This window comes from Molothrus ater, chromosome 11 (genome assembly GCF_012460135.2).
Source record: "Molothrus ater isolate BHLD 08-10-18 breed brown headed cowbird chromosome 11, BPBGC_Mater_1.1, whole genome shotgun sequence".
Classification (NCBI taxonomy): Eukaryota; Metazoa; Chordata; class Aves; order Passeriformes; family Icteridae; genus Molothrus; species Molothrus ater.
This window is the reverse complement of record NC_050488.2, coordinates 6,850,418-6,866,852: the sequence shown is the minus strand read 5'-3', so window position 1 is coordinate 6,866,852 and position 16,435 is coordinate 6,850,418. Positions and strand designations below refer to the sequence as shown.

The window sequence follows — 16,435 nt, the reverse complement described above, 5'->3', positions numbered from 1 at the left end:
GAAAGAAAGAAAGACAGAAAGAAAGAAAGACAGAAAGAAAGAAAGACAGAAAGAAAGAAAGAAAGAAAGAAAGAAAGAAAGAAAGAAAGAAAGAAAGAAAGAAAGAAAAAGAAAGAAAGAAAGAAAGAAAGAAAGAAAGAAAGAATGGGTGTAGTGACCTTTCTGAGATATGCTATAACAAGGCACCAAGAAAATCATCTGGATACTTCATGCCTAGGCGGAGAAAGTCTCACATTTATAAAACAGCCTTGGACATTAAGGCAATTACCTGGGAGCTGAGCTGTTCTGACAATAGTTTGAATGTTGTGGTGATCTTCTTTGCAAGGACTTTGGCTTCATTAAACCCAAAGGAATAGAGTGAGATCTCAGCAATCATGGAGTAATCTGGGACCATCATAGCCACAGGACGAAAGAGAGCCTGGAACATACAGATCCAACACAATGTTCAAAACACTGTAGTTTCTTGCTTTTTTCCCAGCAAACTGAAAAGGCTGAGTATCCATTCCAGACTGTTTAGAGGACACAAGATGAGTGTCCCTGGCAGCTGTCACTGCAGCATCCCTGCAGACTGCAATCTGAACAATGCCATTTCCTTACACATATGGTTCAAATCTCAAAGTGATCCTGGAGACTCTCCAAAAGCATCACACCCTAACTCTTGTCATGGACACATTGGTGAGTCCAGGTAGCACCAGCACCTTTATTGCCCCTTTTCTTTCTGTCTTTGCAGCCTGCCCTCCTTACCTTCAGGTTATCGGGCAGCTCAGTGCGCCCAGCGTACCCTGGGTTCATTGTGATGAAGACTGCACAGGATGGGACCAGTGGGATCTCTGTGCCTTCAAATATGAAGGTTTCCACCTGGAAAATTAAAAATATGATCATCCTCTAAGAACAGAGCCTGACCTGCAAAGTAAATAGTGTAGCAGAATCTTCCAGAGGAGAACAATAGCTTTTAGTTGTTAAATTATAAAGCACAAACACACACAGCTGCCCACAACAGTAGTGACTCAATCTGGTCCCACTGCAGGAACCCAGTATTACCAGCAATATTTTTCCCTGTATAAAAGACTGGGCTTGTGGAAGATTTACTGATAGGTTAAATTTTCTTTTTTTCCTTTAAACTCTTGAACAGACTTCTATCCCTTCAGCTGTAAACAAACGTCTTCCCATTTATTTTGCACTAGAGATGAGACCCGAATTAATTCATGGCAAAGAGGGCAAAGAGAAACCTAAATCCTTTTTAAAGCTGTGCAGGTAGTAATTTCAGATGGGGGATAAAGTAATGCAGAAGAATTTACGGAGAGCAAGTTTCTAATTCCAAGCCAAAGTCAAGGAGATTCAGGTCTTAACCCTTCTGGGCCTCCAGAGAACAAAGCAGAGGCTGGCTGCTAGACTGGCTGACAGCTGAATCTCCACTAAAACCAACAGTTCACAACAATTCACTTTACAATGCAACTCTGTGTGCACCAATATGTGTTTTTCTGCACATACTGGGTTTTGTGAATCCACCAAAGCTTGGTTAACACATTTAGACAAATTTGGTGGTGAGCAACTCATGTCAGAACACTGACTGCCTTTATCACAGCTCCAATTTTGATCAGCTCAGTGGATCAGTATCAGAGTGTCTCCCACACCAAAGCCTGCTAGCACTACAGCTCAAGATGAGAGGTACTTCAGCCTGTGAGAGTGTGGGCAACTCTGGCAGCATAGACTAACGTGAAGTTAAAAATTCCCCTGAGGATGTTGACTGTAATGGACTGATGTGATGTGCCATAGTTAGGACATTGTTCAAACCACTCCTCAAGGATGTCTGCTAAGAGTTGCCCCTGAGAAGTGAAGCTTGAAGGTGTGTGCAGAGACAAGGACTTGCCTGAACTACCTCACGTGGAGATTTTTTTGTCTGCCTTTGCATCCACATATTCCCTACATACCCTCTGCTGCTGTGCTTTCTGGATGGTTGTAATCTGCTGGGCCACCACAGACAGCACCTCGATGTCGATGCGGTTGAACTCATCGAAGCAAGCCCAGGCACCAGAGCTGGGCAGGGAAGGGAGAATGAAGGGAGTCAGGAACACCACACAGGAGCAAACTTGCAGTCAAAAGTTCAGACAGAACTAGAAGTTATATATCTACATACTGGGTGGGCATAACAGAGACTGGAAGTGAACACAAAAGGGCTCTGATGTCCCCTGGCAAACAGTGACACAGCCACTGTGTCCTGGTTCAGGGGACACCCCAGCTGTGCATTTCAGGCCATGTGATTTGTTATCCAATCCTAGAGCCTGGGGCAAATTCTCCATTACACATTTGAGCTTTAAAGAGGTGTCATGTTGAATTCCTGGTTGGTACCTGAGCTGTAAGTGCAGCAGATACAGTTTAGACAACACTTAAGTACATTTTTCAGGATTTGGAAAACTATATATAAAGCTGGAAGCATGCATATGAGGAAGGTGATCTTCCCACAAGGCATGGCTTAGGAAAGAAGTTAAATTACTTACAAAGAAAACATCTGAGAAAAGAATATCAGCTTTTGTTGGACTAACTAATTCAGATTCACCAGTGTGCAACAGACTAATTGGACCAGCTCTGTTTGAAATGTAGAGAAGAGAGAAGCCTCTCTGAGAGGATCCCTCAGGGCTTAGAGCAGTCTCTCTTGGCTGCTCAATTTTGAATACTCTCAGCAGATTCTCTTCTTCTTAAGATTAAGCAGCTTGTGGGCTGAATCTCAGTCCAACATGGATGATATTAAAATAAAGGCCAAAGCTGCAAACACTTGCACAGGTGGATTAGTGCATTGTGGATTAGTGCAAAGCATTTTAATTTTGCCTTAAATGAACAAGGATCTCTTTTTATCTCTTTTTTTTTATAATTGGATCAACTGTTCCTCCTTTCTGGCTGGAATTTTGTAACCTTGCTCATTCTGGAACTCAGTAACCCCCTTGCCAGGGCTTTTCTTGTTCTTTTGGGCTGCTATGAAAAATACCCACCAACTCCTAGTGTGCAGCATCCCTCAATAATGACACTCAGCATTTCACTGTACCTGGCTAGTCCCTTAAAAAACTTGCCCATTGCCATAAAGTCAAGTTGGTCAGAGCAGTTGAACACTACAGTTTGGATTGCCAGTGCTTTGCCCAGGTCTTTTGTTGTTTCTGTTTTGCCTGTTCCTGCTGGTCCTGCAGGTGCTCCTCCAAATTTCAGGTGCAGAGCTCCTGTAAGTGTCAGATAACACCTACAACAAAGAAGAGACCAGATGACGAAAAAAAGCATTTGTACTACTGATTTCAGCAAGGAGACATATGATCTATACAGCTGGAGACAAGGAGGAATCCATCATTCATTATTCTACAAAACTGCTTAGATATGCAGCATTCTGCAAAGGAGTTAGAGCTATGTGGCCTTGATTAGTATTCATGGGGGCCTGCATGGATAAATCCTTCTGCCACTGGCTACAAATTCATTCTGCAGAAAAAGGACAGTTACAAAAGGGTAAAACTATTATTTCTGCTGCATATTCTAGAGTACTAGCTGGTTTCTAGAAGAGCTCCTTTGATATCAGGTGGGCATTTTATATGAGAGCACTACATTAAGAATTAGCAGAGTGAAAGCAATCAGTCTGAGCACTGCCCACTCAGAATACAATAGCAACCAATGCCAGGGTTCTCCTGTGCACTTGTCTCAAGTAGTCCTTTACTGTACAAATGGATTCTATTTACATACATTAAGATGTGGGACCTGAATGGTCAGATCCTTGGTTTAATCCTCTTCATCCAGAACAAAAAAAAAAAAAAAAAAAAAAGAAAAGAGAAAAAAAGTGCATTTGTTACCCAGAAAACAATGTCTTTACCTGTCAGTGAGAGGTGTGATAACCAGACGGCCAGTGTTGCCCAGATACTCATAGCCATAGATAAACTCAGCATTGACTGCTCTGATGTAGAGGTCTCCCCTTGTCCAGTAGTATCTAATGGTGAGTGAACATGGCATCAGAAAGATAAACACTGCCTGGCAGACAAAGCAGCAGCTCACGAGATTACAGCCTGCAGGTTTGGAGACCTGATTGTCAAGGGATTTCCCTCTTGAGAGCAGAAAGGATAAAGTAGCACAACAGGGTGGACAGGAGTTCTCACAGGACCTGGGATCAAGCATTGAACCCCTTGGGCAGGAGCACAGCCTTTCACAGTGAAACATCATGGTATGGGTTAGTTCCTATTGTCAAAGAGGATGCCATTAAAGCCAGATCTGTCTCATACTCCTGTTTCCATTTGCCACGGACACAGCTGATGGGTAAGAAGAATGGAGACTGGCCAGGGAAGCCAGGTGAGGTTCAACAGCTGTGCTCTCTAACCTGAGCTGGGAGATCCACTCAAAATCGTTCATGCTCGTAATATTCTCCTCAACAAGCTTTGCTGCAACATCCTTGGCATGCACCTCGATGACAATGAGAGCTGACAGCACTGCTCTCTGCATCTTGGACAGCTTCCCACGGACCAGGGCCACCAAATCTCCCAGCTGGGAACAAAAGGAAAGTACCCTGAAGCAATGCACTCTGTACCAGCACAATGCAATCAAACTCAGGGCATGCTGAGCCTCAGATCATATGCTATGCTCAGGCAACTTCTGCCTCTTTTCAGAAGTACAAATGGCTGCTCAGAAAGCAAATTCTACTCAGGGCTGGCTCAGAGCTGAGTTTTACATACACTATTACCATGTTCAGGTGAAAAGAACGAGTGAGAGCCACTATGAAGTCCAGAGCTAATAATTCTCAGGTATTAGGTGTGATTAGATGCACAGAACTGATATGAAGGATGCAGTTTCCTCCACTGTCCATCACTTCAGTTCTTTGCGTTTTGCTTCTTGGGTAACCCTGGAGAAGTTATCTTTCACCTTGTCGTAGTGTTCAGGTGGTGATCATATTATCAGTCCTGTATTTTATTATGACAAATACCCTAATAATTAAGAAGAAAACCTGTTTTATCACTTGTTTTGAACAGTGCTATGCAAAACTGTGCATCTGTTTCCCCACCAGTATTGTCCTGGCTGTATTTATAACTTGTCTGAGGTCTGATGACTGAAAAGTCTCCATCTGGCAAAATCTCACCCTTACATTCATTTTCATACCTGAGCACTCAGCTGTGGGTAAAGCCTGCTGGATAAATCTCCAGCCTCCAGAGCTTCAGACACTTCCTTTGTCCAGAAAATCTGGCAGCCAGCAATGACCACTTGGCCAGGCCATTCCAAAACCCATGAAGTACGTGGAGTCTTAAAACAGAAAAAAGAATAGGTGCGAGAAAGGAGGAAAAAAGGTGCTAAGACTATTTATTTATTTATTTATTTATTTATTTATTTATATGTCCTCTTGCTCTGAGAGGCATGCTTAACAAATCAGCACTGAATTCTTGTGTAAGAGGCTTTCCTTTTCTTTCTCTTCCACTTTCTGTGAAGAAATCACCTTCAGGCACCGGGTACTTCTCTCCACTATGCCACTTGCAGTAACCAGTTACAAGTAGCCATTAGCAGGTGAAGAGCAGGAATCTGTGAAACCCAAAAGAATGTTTCCCCTCCCCTGGCCTTTTCTAACTTTTCTACTTTCAAATTTTCAGTCTGAATAAGAAAGAGTAACAAAAACATCTGAGGCCTCTTTATTTTTCAGCCTTTCTGAAAAATAGATTAGAAATAGATTACCTAGATTAAAAATTTCAATTTTACACCAGCATAGCTTTTATACAGAAACCAGAGCCGTGATGCATCCCCTATGCACTGACTGAAACCAACAGCTCATGTGCCTTGATTACTTTTACCAGCCCCTAGCACAATGTGTGAGACACGAGAGCTGAAGCAGAAGATCCTTACAAAGAGGAAATAGTCTGGAGAGATGAATAGATATGGATTCATACAGGGTTGTTCCATGCTGTAGGGATCCTGTGAGGGAGTGTGCAGGGTTTGCATTCTGCTGGGCCATTAGCGTTTTGCCCAGCTGCTCATTCTGCACTTACAGGAACACAACTGTATTAAAGGCCGTGTTTTGAAAGTGGAATATAATAGAATAGAATAGAATAGAATAGAATAGATCAGATCCCAAGTTCATCAGCCCCACCTCTGGCGACCTCCATGGCAAGCCTGGAACCAACACATCAGAGACCTGGCAGTCTGTGATAAAACCCTTACCTCTGGATAAACACCAATTGATTTTTCTATGTTGTCCCGAACACTGGCCCTCATGGATTTCTCCACTTCCACCAGCCAGTCCTCCACATTCTCAGTGGGAGTGATGGCGGAAAACAGCTTCACCTCTTCTCCTTCACCAGAGTACATGTGTGTGATCTGTAGGTCTTCCTGGAATTTCAGCTAATGGAAGAAGCACAACAGGAGATATGAGTGAAGGATTTCTTTTCTATCCCTGCCTTCCTGCCCCTGGGGGACAGCCAGCCTACACCAGTGTTTGCTCATTATAAACCTGGTGCCAAACTTGGTTGCCAGTAGTGATAATAAGGTGTGAGACAGACGTGCAAAATGACCTCTCCAAATAATGGAAAACAATTGTATGAAAACAAGAGATTCACATTGCTGGTGTGACTTGAGTGAAGCAAATCAAATTATAGGTAGGATGAACATTTCTTATTGCCTGTCTAGGATTCAGACCCTTGACTCCTGCTCAATTCTGTAGATTCAAATAATTTCCCTTGATGTCACAGTGCCTGGTTTTAAGAGTAAAATTTTAACAGCTTCTCCGGTGCCCCAGCATATCACTGAAAGTCCCCTTATTTATTCCAATGGCTTTGCACCATGTTTCCAGTTCAATTTCCTTTCTATTTTTCCAAACTAATGACTAGGAGATTGGTTTTACTGTCTGAGTATTGTGGTGGTTCGAGCTGTGACTAGCTATGGAGTCTGAAGTCTATTAGGAATAACAAAGAGGAAAAATAGCCAGGTTAACTCCAGCTCCTAAGTAGGGATGAAGGCAGAAACCTAATTCAGCTCAGGCTTGTTCAGTTCTTGTCCCTTCTGGGGCTGTCAGCAGGAGTGGGATTCAATCCTAACAAGGTGCCTGTGAGCAGAAAGCTAAGTCAGAGCTATTTCTCCTGGCCTTCATGGTGAGATGGACACACATCTCCAGAGGGAAAGTCCTCCCCTCCTAGGATGGCTATGTAAGTGAATTTCTCTAAGTCACCCTTTGCAGATTCCTATTTCCCCCCATTGTCTGAAGGACAACCAAGGGTACCCAGTTCATGGGCAGATGCCTGGTTTTGAAATGTCTAAAGTGAGGTTGCTGGAATCCCACTTCAGGACAGGCAGCACCTTCCAATGCCTTTGTACAGGTACAGGTTCCCAGGAGACACATTTCCATAGAGCAGAATGTGAACATTCCTCCAGACCTCAGAACACCTCCAACTCCCACGACACAGCTTCCCAAAGGTGGGCCAAGCCACTCGTGTGCTGGCTGTGCCTACCCGTGCAATGTTCTCAAAGCATTTGTGCAGGTGAGGTTGTACAGCAGTGGGGTCTTTGGTCTGGGACAGGATTTCCAGCAGCTCATCATCTGAAAGGAAGTAGAACCTACAAACACAGAGAAAAGTATGAGGAGAGGCTCTGTTTACTGCAGCAGCAAGAGCTAAGTGCTGGCATGATGGGGAGCAAGCCTTTGCTAAAGACACTGCTGCTGACTGCTCACTGATCTCTTTGTATTTGTGTAGATGAGCAGCCACCATCCAGCCCTCTCCCTTTCTGTAGAGACAGACTCCTGCCTCTGCAGAAGTCAGTCATTTCCTAGCAAAGAGGGTTTACATGAGTATCAAAGAATAGAAGTCTTCCTTCAGGGAATAAGAGACAAAGTTACTTGGAGATTTTCATTTTACCCCACCCTTTCTACGTAAATCCTGAGGCACAGATATGCAACAATGCTACCAGACTGCCCTAAACTCACCACATTTGTGTGTGCCTGTTTTCTCCCCATGAGATGGCAGCATTGAAAGGCACAGCTTTGCTTATGTTTGCAGGCCATGCATAAATCCTAAGCTTAGGTGGTTTTGCTTTCTTGGCAGAATGAACTGCACTGGGCCTCTCCTTTCATATTTTCTGAAAGAGGGAGTGCAATCTAGCCCAGTGAAATTCGGGGTTACCTGGGAAAAGCGGCTCTCTTTGTCTCCAGATATTCACTCAGCCCTTTCTGCACAAGTTCAAGTAGTTGGTTACAATTTTGCAGCTTCTTCAGTAGCTCTAGATGAGGGCACAAAGAAATCACCTGCAACAGAATGTGTAACAGAGGAAGCATCAGTATTCTGAGCATGTGAGAGATAAGGCAATGGAGATAATTGGGTTGCCCAGTGATGTTACTGATGGGATTTAAATGACTCATTCACAGGAATTCTCAGGGATCTGGAGAGGTGTAAGCTTTGTGGGTAAGAAGGGTAAACAGCCCTTATGGAGACAAGCATTTCTGGCTTCCCCTAAATACCAACATTTGTAATATGGAATACAAGCAGTGAAGGAGTCCTGGGAAGTGGAGACTGGAGAATAGAAGAGAGCAGAGCACTGCCACCAGGACACAAAAATAGGCAAAAACAATGGTTCTAAAAAACGTAGAGAATCAGTCTTGAGGAGGAATTGAAGGAGTTACCTTATGGATTACAACCACTGCAGGTCACAAGAGTCATTAAGAGGCAGGGATTCTGTGTGTTGAGAAGGAGGAAACTGCTGGGGTGGAGACTTTGGTGGAAGGCACTACAGAGAATGGATCTGTCCATTCAGACACCAGAAAAAAAGGCCAAGTTCCAAGAGAAGAGACCCAGCACAAGGCCCTGGGCAAGGCTACACAGTTAACACAGTGCTGCTCGTGTCCACACCATTATGAAAACAATGACTCAAAGACACAGTGCTTGTGTGAGCACAGCTCCAAGGTGTTTGAGATACCTGCACTGGCTTTCATCAAGGCACATACCTCAGGGTTTGCATTAGCCTTCTTCATGACTTCCCTCCAATCCTTATCCACCATGTTGTAGCGCTGGCTTTCCAGTGGGAGCTGTCTTTTGATGTCCTCTGAGCTAAAGATTGGCTCCAAGTAGAGCCAAGAGCGCTGACAGTTCAGCCACTCCTCTAGGACATCCTAGTGGGAAGCAAGAAAAGCATATCAGGACACCATGCTATGAATCTGTTCAACAAAACCATTCAAACTGTGCACTGGAACATGTTTAAAAAAAAAAAAAAACCAAGAAAGAAAGAAAGAAAAAAAGGTGATGCAGCACTTACACCTTCCATATTTCTAAAATCTACCTACAGGGTCAGGAGGTGGAATTTCCTTTCCAAATAATTAACAACTTCCTAGCACTCCCCTTTCCAAAAGTTTTGGAACTTTTCTCCTGCAGCACTGCTATTTTGCTGTCAGAGTCCTGCTGGGTGCTCCTGGTTTGATGAGCAAGTGCTGGCACAGTCTGGCAGATCTTGTTTAAACAGCAGTCTCCCATGTGCTTTCCTACACTGAGATGTGGATGATGAGAATGGATTTCACAGGGTCTGTAAGAATCTCTAAGGTCCACTTAATACAGTATGATTAGAGAGACCAGTAACACTACTCACAGCAATAGGCAAGATCTGGCCCCACCAAAACATGTTGCAATAGGCAGCAAAAGGGCTGCATTACTTTCCTAGAGTCAGAGGGCTTTCACAGGCCTTATTCTTCCCTAAAGACTGATACTCTCTTGATAACTGCCCTCCAGTTCCCAGCAGCAACTGCACAGTGTCCATGTCCAACCATGGCAGCACAGCCCAGCTGCCTGCCTCCCACATATGTGTGGGTAAAAACCAGTACCTGTGTTATCTTCAGCTTAGTTTCCCACAAGTTCATCCTCTCCTCAAAAGGTTTCTTGAAGGGTGAGAAAGACATGCTCTGAACCAGGACAATATGATCATCTAGGAGCTGAGAAATGTCGTCGGTGCTTTTCAGTATATAGGTTTTGGTGTTTTTGTAAAGCACCACACTGAATGAAACAGATTTCCATTCAGCCTCTATCTTGTTGAGTGCCTGGAACAGAGGGACAAGCACTTTAATTTTCAGATACAACTTCTGCAAATGGTTATCCCAGCTTCCACAACTCTCTTAATGCCACTCTCTAGAAAATGACAGATTTTCGCTCCTGGAATCCACTGGAAACTGCAACTCTGTATTTTATGCACGACACAATCAGCAACAGCACATTTCCTCTGCATTGCCCATAGGTTCAACACGTCGACACCAGTGCTGAAACAAACGCCTTGAGGGGAAAAAATGGCAATTTCACCTCCAGGTCTGTTTATGCTCTAGATGCACAGAGGCTGCCAGTAAAGGGCTTATTAATGACTATGATTAATGACAGCTTTGACAAAAGGGGAACTATCCATTGGGAGCTTGCCTGAGATTTCGGAGAACAAGAGCTGCCAGAAGGTCAAGACCATCTTAGATCACATCTGAACTGATGAACTGAAGCTGAAAGACTATTTAATCTATGAATCTCCAGAGCTAGAAAGGTTTCCCTGCACGTTTACTGGTTTAAAGGATTTGCCATCTCTGTTTCCAGTCACAGCTAATCCTTCTGACATAACATTTGAATGGCAGAGTGCAGACAATCAATTTATTCTAACTTAACCAGTTACTAATCCCACAGTGATGAGTGAAACCCTAGCAGTGGATCAACAAAACCATAAGGCAGTGCTGTTAATGCCACAACTGAAATTCTGCACAAGACAGAATAAGCTCTTCTACTGAGTGGAAGTTGTGTGGTCATCACTCCCTTCTGTAAGGACAGCAACCTTTTTACTTGTGCTGCAGAATGTGTCTAACACTCTGGGACACTCAGGAACATCACCCAGGGCAATGACTGTGTGCTCAGCAATAACCCATTTAAGAAGCAAGCAGAGACACAACAAGTCCTCTCTTCTCACATTTTCGATGGCGTATTCCTTGCTGGCTGTCTCAGCCACTTTGAGAACAGTCTCCATGTGGTCCTGCAGGTTCAGCTCCAAGCAACGACCAAATGTCATGCTGGGCTCCAGCTCCACGTCGGCCTTGACCTGGCTGGACAGCATCTCCCAGTGCCGGCTCCTCATGCCGGGGTTGCGCAGCCCCTGGATTAAGGGCACGTACTGCTTGAAATCGTCCATCTTGTCTCGAAACTCCTTGGCCACACTCTGGCAGTCTTTCAGGGAAAGAATCAGAACAACAGGGAGAAAATCAGCAACAACAGCTTGTGAGGAAGTTGCCTTAAGGAACTCCTAGAAGCTGTCTAAAGCCTGATGTGCATGTAGTCACATGGTACAGGTAAGCAGCAGGTGAGAGCACTGGAAAATGCAGGTTGAAGTAAGGAGGATAGGAAGGCTCTCTCTACATGGCCACTAAGCCAGGATTCAAGCCTTCTCCCAAGAACCAGATGTGCCTATTACCAAAAGCCTGTTAAAGGCAAGCCCATGCTAAGCTGAAGTGTGCCTTAGGATAGAGCTCACCAGAAGAAGAGAGGCAGACAAATTTAACTCCTTGATATGGACTGAAGCATGATCATCTGCCAGCAGATATTTTGGAAGTTACAGTCATCATTTCAAGACATTCACTTCTTAACAAACCTGCATTTTAAGTTATCTCACAGCACAGCTGAGGTCACCCTAAATAGAAGATGGACACTGAGAAGATAAAAGCAGGCTGGGATCCCAGCCTGAAAATGAAAAGTGTGCAGAACAGGCCCTGCCAGCCTATGGACATGCTAGAGACAAAGGTACTTCTGCCTCATAGGAAGGACAAAGTGAGGGAAAAGGCTTTTCTCTCTGGGGGCATCCTAGAAAGCCTCTGCACTGTTCACATCATGCCTTTTTGGTTGGTGCTACTGTGAATAAAACAATGGGTAGGTAAAGAACATCGGACTTGCTTCCCTTCCAAAATCTGGCTAAAGCATATGCCTCCTTTTATTGCACCCTGCATGGTTGCACTGTGTGCTCACAGCAAAGATGTGATCACCTCGTGCTCCCTGCTGGGGATATGCAAAGGACAGAATAAATATCCAGGTACCAGAGAATATTGCAATGAGCATAAGCAGGTATTCTTAGTATTTCTGTTTATCATAATGATTCATAGTTACTCATGCATCCACTCATCACCTCCTCCATTGGGGCTGATTCATGGCATTGTTTAAGAGCAAGTTCAAGTTAAAAAGGATGAATCAAAAATCACCCACAGCAAAATATATTTCAATCTAAGCCATCTGGCAGGAGATTTTAGAATTAGCTCTAAAGAATGACCAACACATCTCTGAGAACCAGGGAATGGCAAGTTAAGCTACAACTGAAGTCCCAATTTCAGCTTTATTAGGAGAAATGGTCAGAAGACCTTAGTGTGAATTGCAAGGGCTGAGCGCAATCATCTCAACTTCATACACATTCAGGCAAGAAGGAAAATTGTTATTATATTGCAGAGATCATTTCCAGGTTTTGCAATTTGATTTTATTCATAACAAAATCAAGACCTCTTCTGGCTTTCCATTAAATGCATTGGCCAAAAAGAAAATAAGATTGGCCAAGAAAACAGCACCTGCAAGACCCAGATTCAAGTTCCCTTGCTGACTGACTCTGCATGAAGGCTTAAACCCACACGTCTAGCCAGTGGGCTATATAGTAACTCTCTGTGACTAGCCTGGATTATTGCACTTTATATATATATATACATATTTTTTTATATATATATATATATATATATATATATATATATATATATATACTTAGTAAATACTAACTGCAACATCAGAGGGTGGCTGGTACTTAAAGCCTGTAACTAGTATCTAGATGTGAATCATCATAGTTTCAGGAAAAAAAAGTGGGAAATAACTTTGTTAGCATTTCCCAGCTGTCTCAAATACACATGTGACTTCCTGATAATCCCTACTTAGAGCACTCTGTGACATGCTTCACATCAAAATGCTGATATGCACCACCTTCCTTTCCCCAGACTGTGCATCTACCTGGTGAATCCTTGAACTGCTTCACACATCTCTGCATGGTCTTAACAGAGTCATTGACATTCTTTTCTAACTCCTCTGCCTCAATTTTAAGGAGAGAATCATTCATCCAGCTCACATTCCACTTTATCCAGTCTGACACTGTAGTCCAGAGATCGTAGTATGGCTGGAAGTCCTTAAGCATCTTGTTCAGCCCACTGTACTTTAGAAAGAAATTAAAAACAACGTAAACAACAAGTGTATTCACCTCCAAACAACAGCTTACATGTCAAAAGGCAAAAAAAAAACCCACCTCTTTTTTGAATCTGAAGCCAGCAATGAGAAAACATGTATGCCAAGAGGACATATCAGATTACTTTCTCCTGGGCCAATATGTATTCCAAGGGAAAGCAACCAGCAGAGCTGGGCTTGACACATTCAGGACAATGTATATCCAGTGGAGCTGTGCCTGCACCATGTGTGTGGCATGGAAAGCACTCTTTCCACTTGCCTGTACAAAGCTCTCCTGAGGAGATTTTGATGGACAGGCCACACACCATCAGTGAAAGCACACACCATTATCATATTAAAACTTGGCTCCTTACAGGGAAGGAGAAGTAACCAGAGACTGAAGGGTAGGAAAGGATCATCATCATGTGAACTCCACTTCTGGTCTGCAGCCAGACTTGGCTGGATGTGGATGACAATGACTCACTGGCAGCTGAGCAGCTACAAGCAAAATGAGTGTTTACAACTACATAAACTGTTGCCTTAGGAGAACACCACGCTCCAAGCCCAGCCAGCTGCCAGCACCCACTCTGCAACCACTTGCATTCACACCCATAGACCTGCAGCAACAGCCTTACAGAAATGGATGCATCCTGAGTGCTGCTTCAAGACCTTCCCAACCAATTTCTCCTCATGAACATCTCTCAGACCTCACTGTGGGCATCCAAACTCTCACAGAAGTAGTGGAAATATCAGACCCTGAGCAGCCTTCCACATTTGCCAGGGATTGGCTCTTCTGCAGCCCACTGGAGCGATGAAGCAGTGTAGCCAATCCACAGGACTGAGGAGCAGCTCCCCAGATAAACCAAAGCAGCATGAAGGATTCCTCCCTGAGGAGCTATGTCTCACTATTTGCTCTACCTACCACCTAGAAATCCCAGCAAAGATCAGAGTCCTGTGGGTACAGGACCTGACACTTACATCTGTAACTTTGATGCCAAAGAGTCTTTCCCTGTTGTTGTAGAGAACTGCCAACTCCTGGAGCTCCTTCAGCTGCTTCCGGACATCCCTTGCATCTTCAGCCAGCTCATGGGCTTGGTTAACGTCTGACTGGACAGAAAATCCACCTACAGTCAGCTGGAAGAGAAAAGGCAGGCACAAGCTGGGACTCTGAAGCTGAGTGCTGCTTCTAGAGATAACAGCTTCCTGGTGCGCTCTTTGTTACATTCAAAGGCAAGATTTTTATGCTCTTGATTTCACCTCCCCCAAACCAATTTCACTTCTGTTTAGACCATGATGAAAGTGGTGAGGAGAAGCAATAACCACTGGTCAGGTGGAGGAAACTGCAAATGTGATGACCAGCTGCTTGTCCTCTTTGTGACAACAGTTAATCCCCAAGGAATAGGAACAATAAGTCTATGCCCAAATTTGATGCTGAATTTACACTGATATTTGCTACAGAACCAGTAAAGTGCAAATGATAGCTCTACTAGTCACTCAGTTTGTTTCCAAGAATTGTTTAACACATATCTAGAGCTTCTCTAATAAATTTAGTGTTTTGTTTCGGTGGCTTGGGTTTGTTTGTTTGGTTTGGATTTTGCTTTGGTATTTTGTGTGGGCTTGTTTTTTATTTGTTTGGGGTTTTTGAGCCAGTGTTGGGGTATTATCATTTTGGGAACCTGTTTCCAAGAAAATCTAGGTCAGTGATTTCACCTTTCTAAAATGGCTTTTTTCCCCCCTGAATTTAAAAAATTTTAAAAATGGCTTTTTTCCTCTGCAATTATTTCAGGGTCTTTTCCCACAAGATGAGTTCCATGGCTGAATGCTGTATTTTCCCCCTTGATGGCAGCGCATCACAGGAGATGCTCTGCAGGGAGCTGAGTACACAAAAAAGAAAAAGGAGGTGCCCATGTTGCCTGAGCACCAAGAATTGGGAGCACTGTATAAACACCTTCTCAATGAAAAATGAGTATTTCTGCAGAGTCTTGTCTTTCACACAAAAAGGGAATTCTCAATCAAAAGTCAATAAAAAACCAAGGGAGGGTGTGTTAATATTTGGTCTAACAACACATTCACCTCAAAACTCATCTGAGTAAAATCTCATCTGAAAGTTTCCCTCCTGACTGATGACAAGAGCTTCAAGATGCCCTTCTATGGACAGTTCATTGTCAGGGGCTTAATACCTGCATTTCCTCCAGTTTTTCTTGAAATGTCTTCTGATCCGAAATCTGCGTTTTGCGAAATCTTTCCTCATCGTCTATGTGCTGGAGCCGAACAGACTCTGATTCCATGGACATTTTCACTGGCCAGTAACTGGCAGTCCACCTGCACCCACATGATACAAAGAGACAAGCTTCTTGAGCATATGTTTGAAATGCTGAAAATCACAGAATGAGAAAGCCAAATCCCACCAAACAAGGAGGCTTTACAACAACAGAAACACATGTGGTTTCAACAAAACATTTTTTTCCAGCTTGTCTTGTTGATATGCAGTCCTTGTGACTAGGCTATTCAGCTAGAGAGAGCTGGGGAGAAGTGGAGGGCCTTTTTAAAAGGAACAAATCCACTACACTGCTGAAAAGCTAGGAGACAGCAAAATAACAGTTGGCATCCAGAGGGAATGTCTGTCTTTGAATGTATTTGCAAGGAACTGAAAAAAATGGGGTCAGAGTCTCGGCTTATGGCTTTTCAGGGCTACTGAAAAAGCCAGTCTCCTGTTAAGCAGGGCAGTGAGGGCCAGTGTAACCCAGATACAGGGAAGCCCTGGATTCTGCAGAGTGCCCTGGGGAGAGGATTGTAGATCCAGGAAAGTCGGCACAAATTAGGTGCTCACGCCAAGGCAGGTTTCTTGCTTCTTGCTCAGCCATAGCCCACCCATTACTGCCTCCATTTGGACCCTCAGCCTGTGTGCAGCGCTAGTACAAGGTTTGCACACTACACCCACAGGAGGTCACAGCCCTCCAGCACCTGGGGATGCAGCCATCTCCTACCAGTCCTGCCTGGGGCAGGTCTGGGCAGTGGGAATACAGCTACGCCTGTTCCAAGCTGGCCTGGGGCTGAGGTGCTTTCCTGTAGCTTCTGTGGTGATTTTGCACCTTGCACCCATATTTCTAGTTTCAGGAGCACTCTGCACAGACTCACTCAGGTTGCAGACATACTGGACCAAGTATATATCATAAGAGAAGTGCTTCCTGGGCTGAGCAAGCTTTAGAAGCCTTGAAGCTGTGTTTGTGAGCTGACTCTGCTATTGGGGCATAGTCAGG

General features: G+C 44.0%; 1 protein-coding gene across 1 annotated transcript in view; it reads right to left on the bottom strand.

The window, feature by feature from the left end:
• Positions 1-16,435, bottom strand: part of DNAH1 (dynein axonemal heavy chain 1) — a 72,089-nt gene that overhangs the window by 34,704 nt on the left and 20,950 nt on the right. The window contains 16 exon segments of the mRNA XM_054516078.1: positions 269-418; positions 745-858; positions 1,932-2,037; positions 3,041-3,229; positions 3,845-3,958; positions 4,343-4,506; positions 5,116-5,256; positions 6,163-6,342; positions 7,446-7,551; positions 8,115-8,236; positions 8,933-9,097; positions 9,800-10,012; positions 10,909-11,162; positions 12,969-13,167; positions 14,154-14,309; positions 15,356-15,497. Coding sequence (XP_054372053.1) covers positions 269-418; positions 745-858; positions 1,932-2,037; positions 3,041-3,229; positions 3,845-3,958; positions 4,343-4,506; positions 5,116-5,256; positions 6,163-6,342; positions 7,446-7,551; positions 8,115-8,236; positions 8,933-9,097; positions 9,800-10,012; positions 10,909-11,162; positions 12,969-13,167; positions 14,154-14,309; positions 15,356-15,497 — 2,515 coding nt within the window.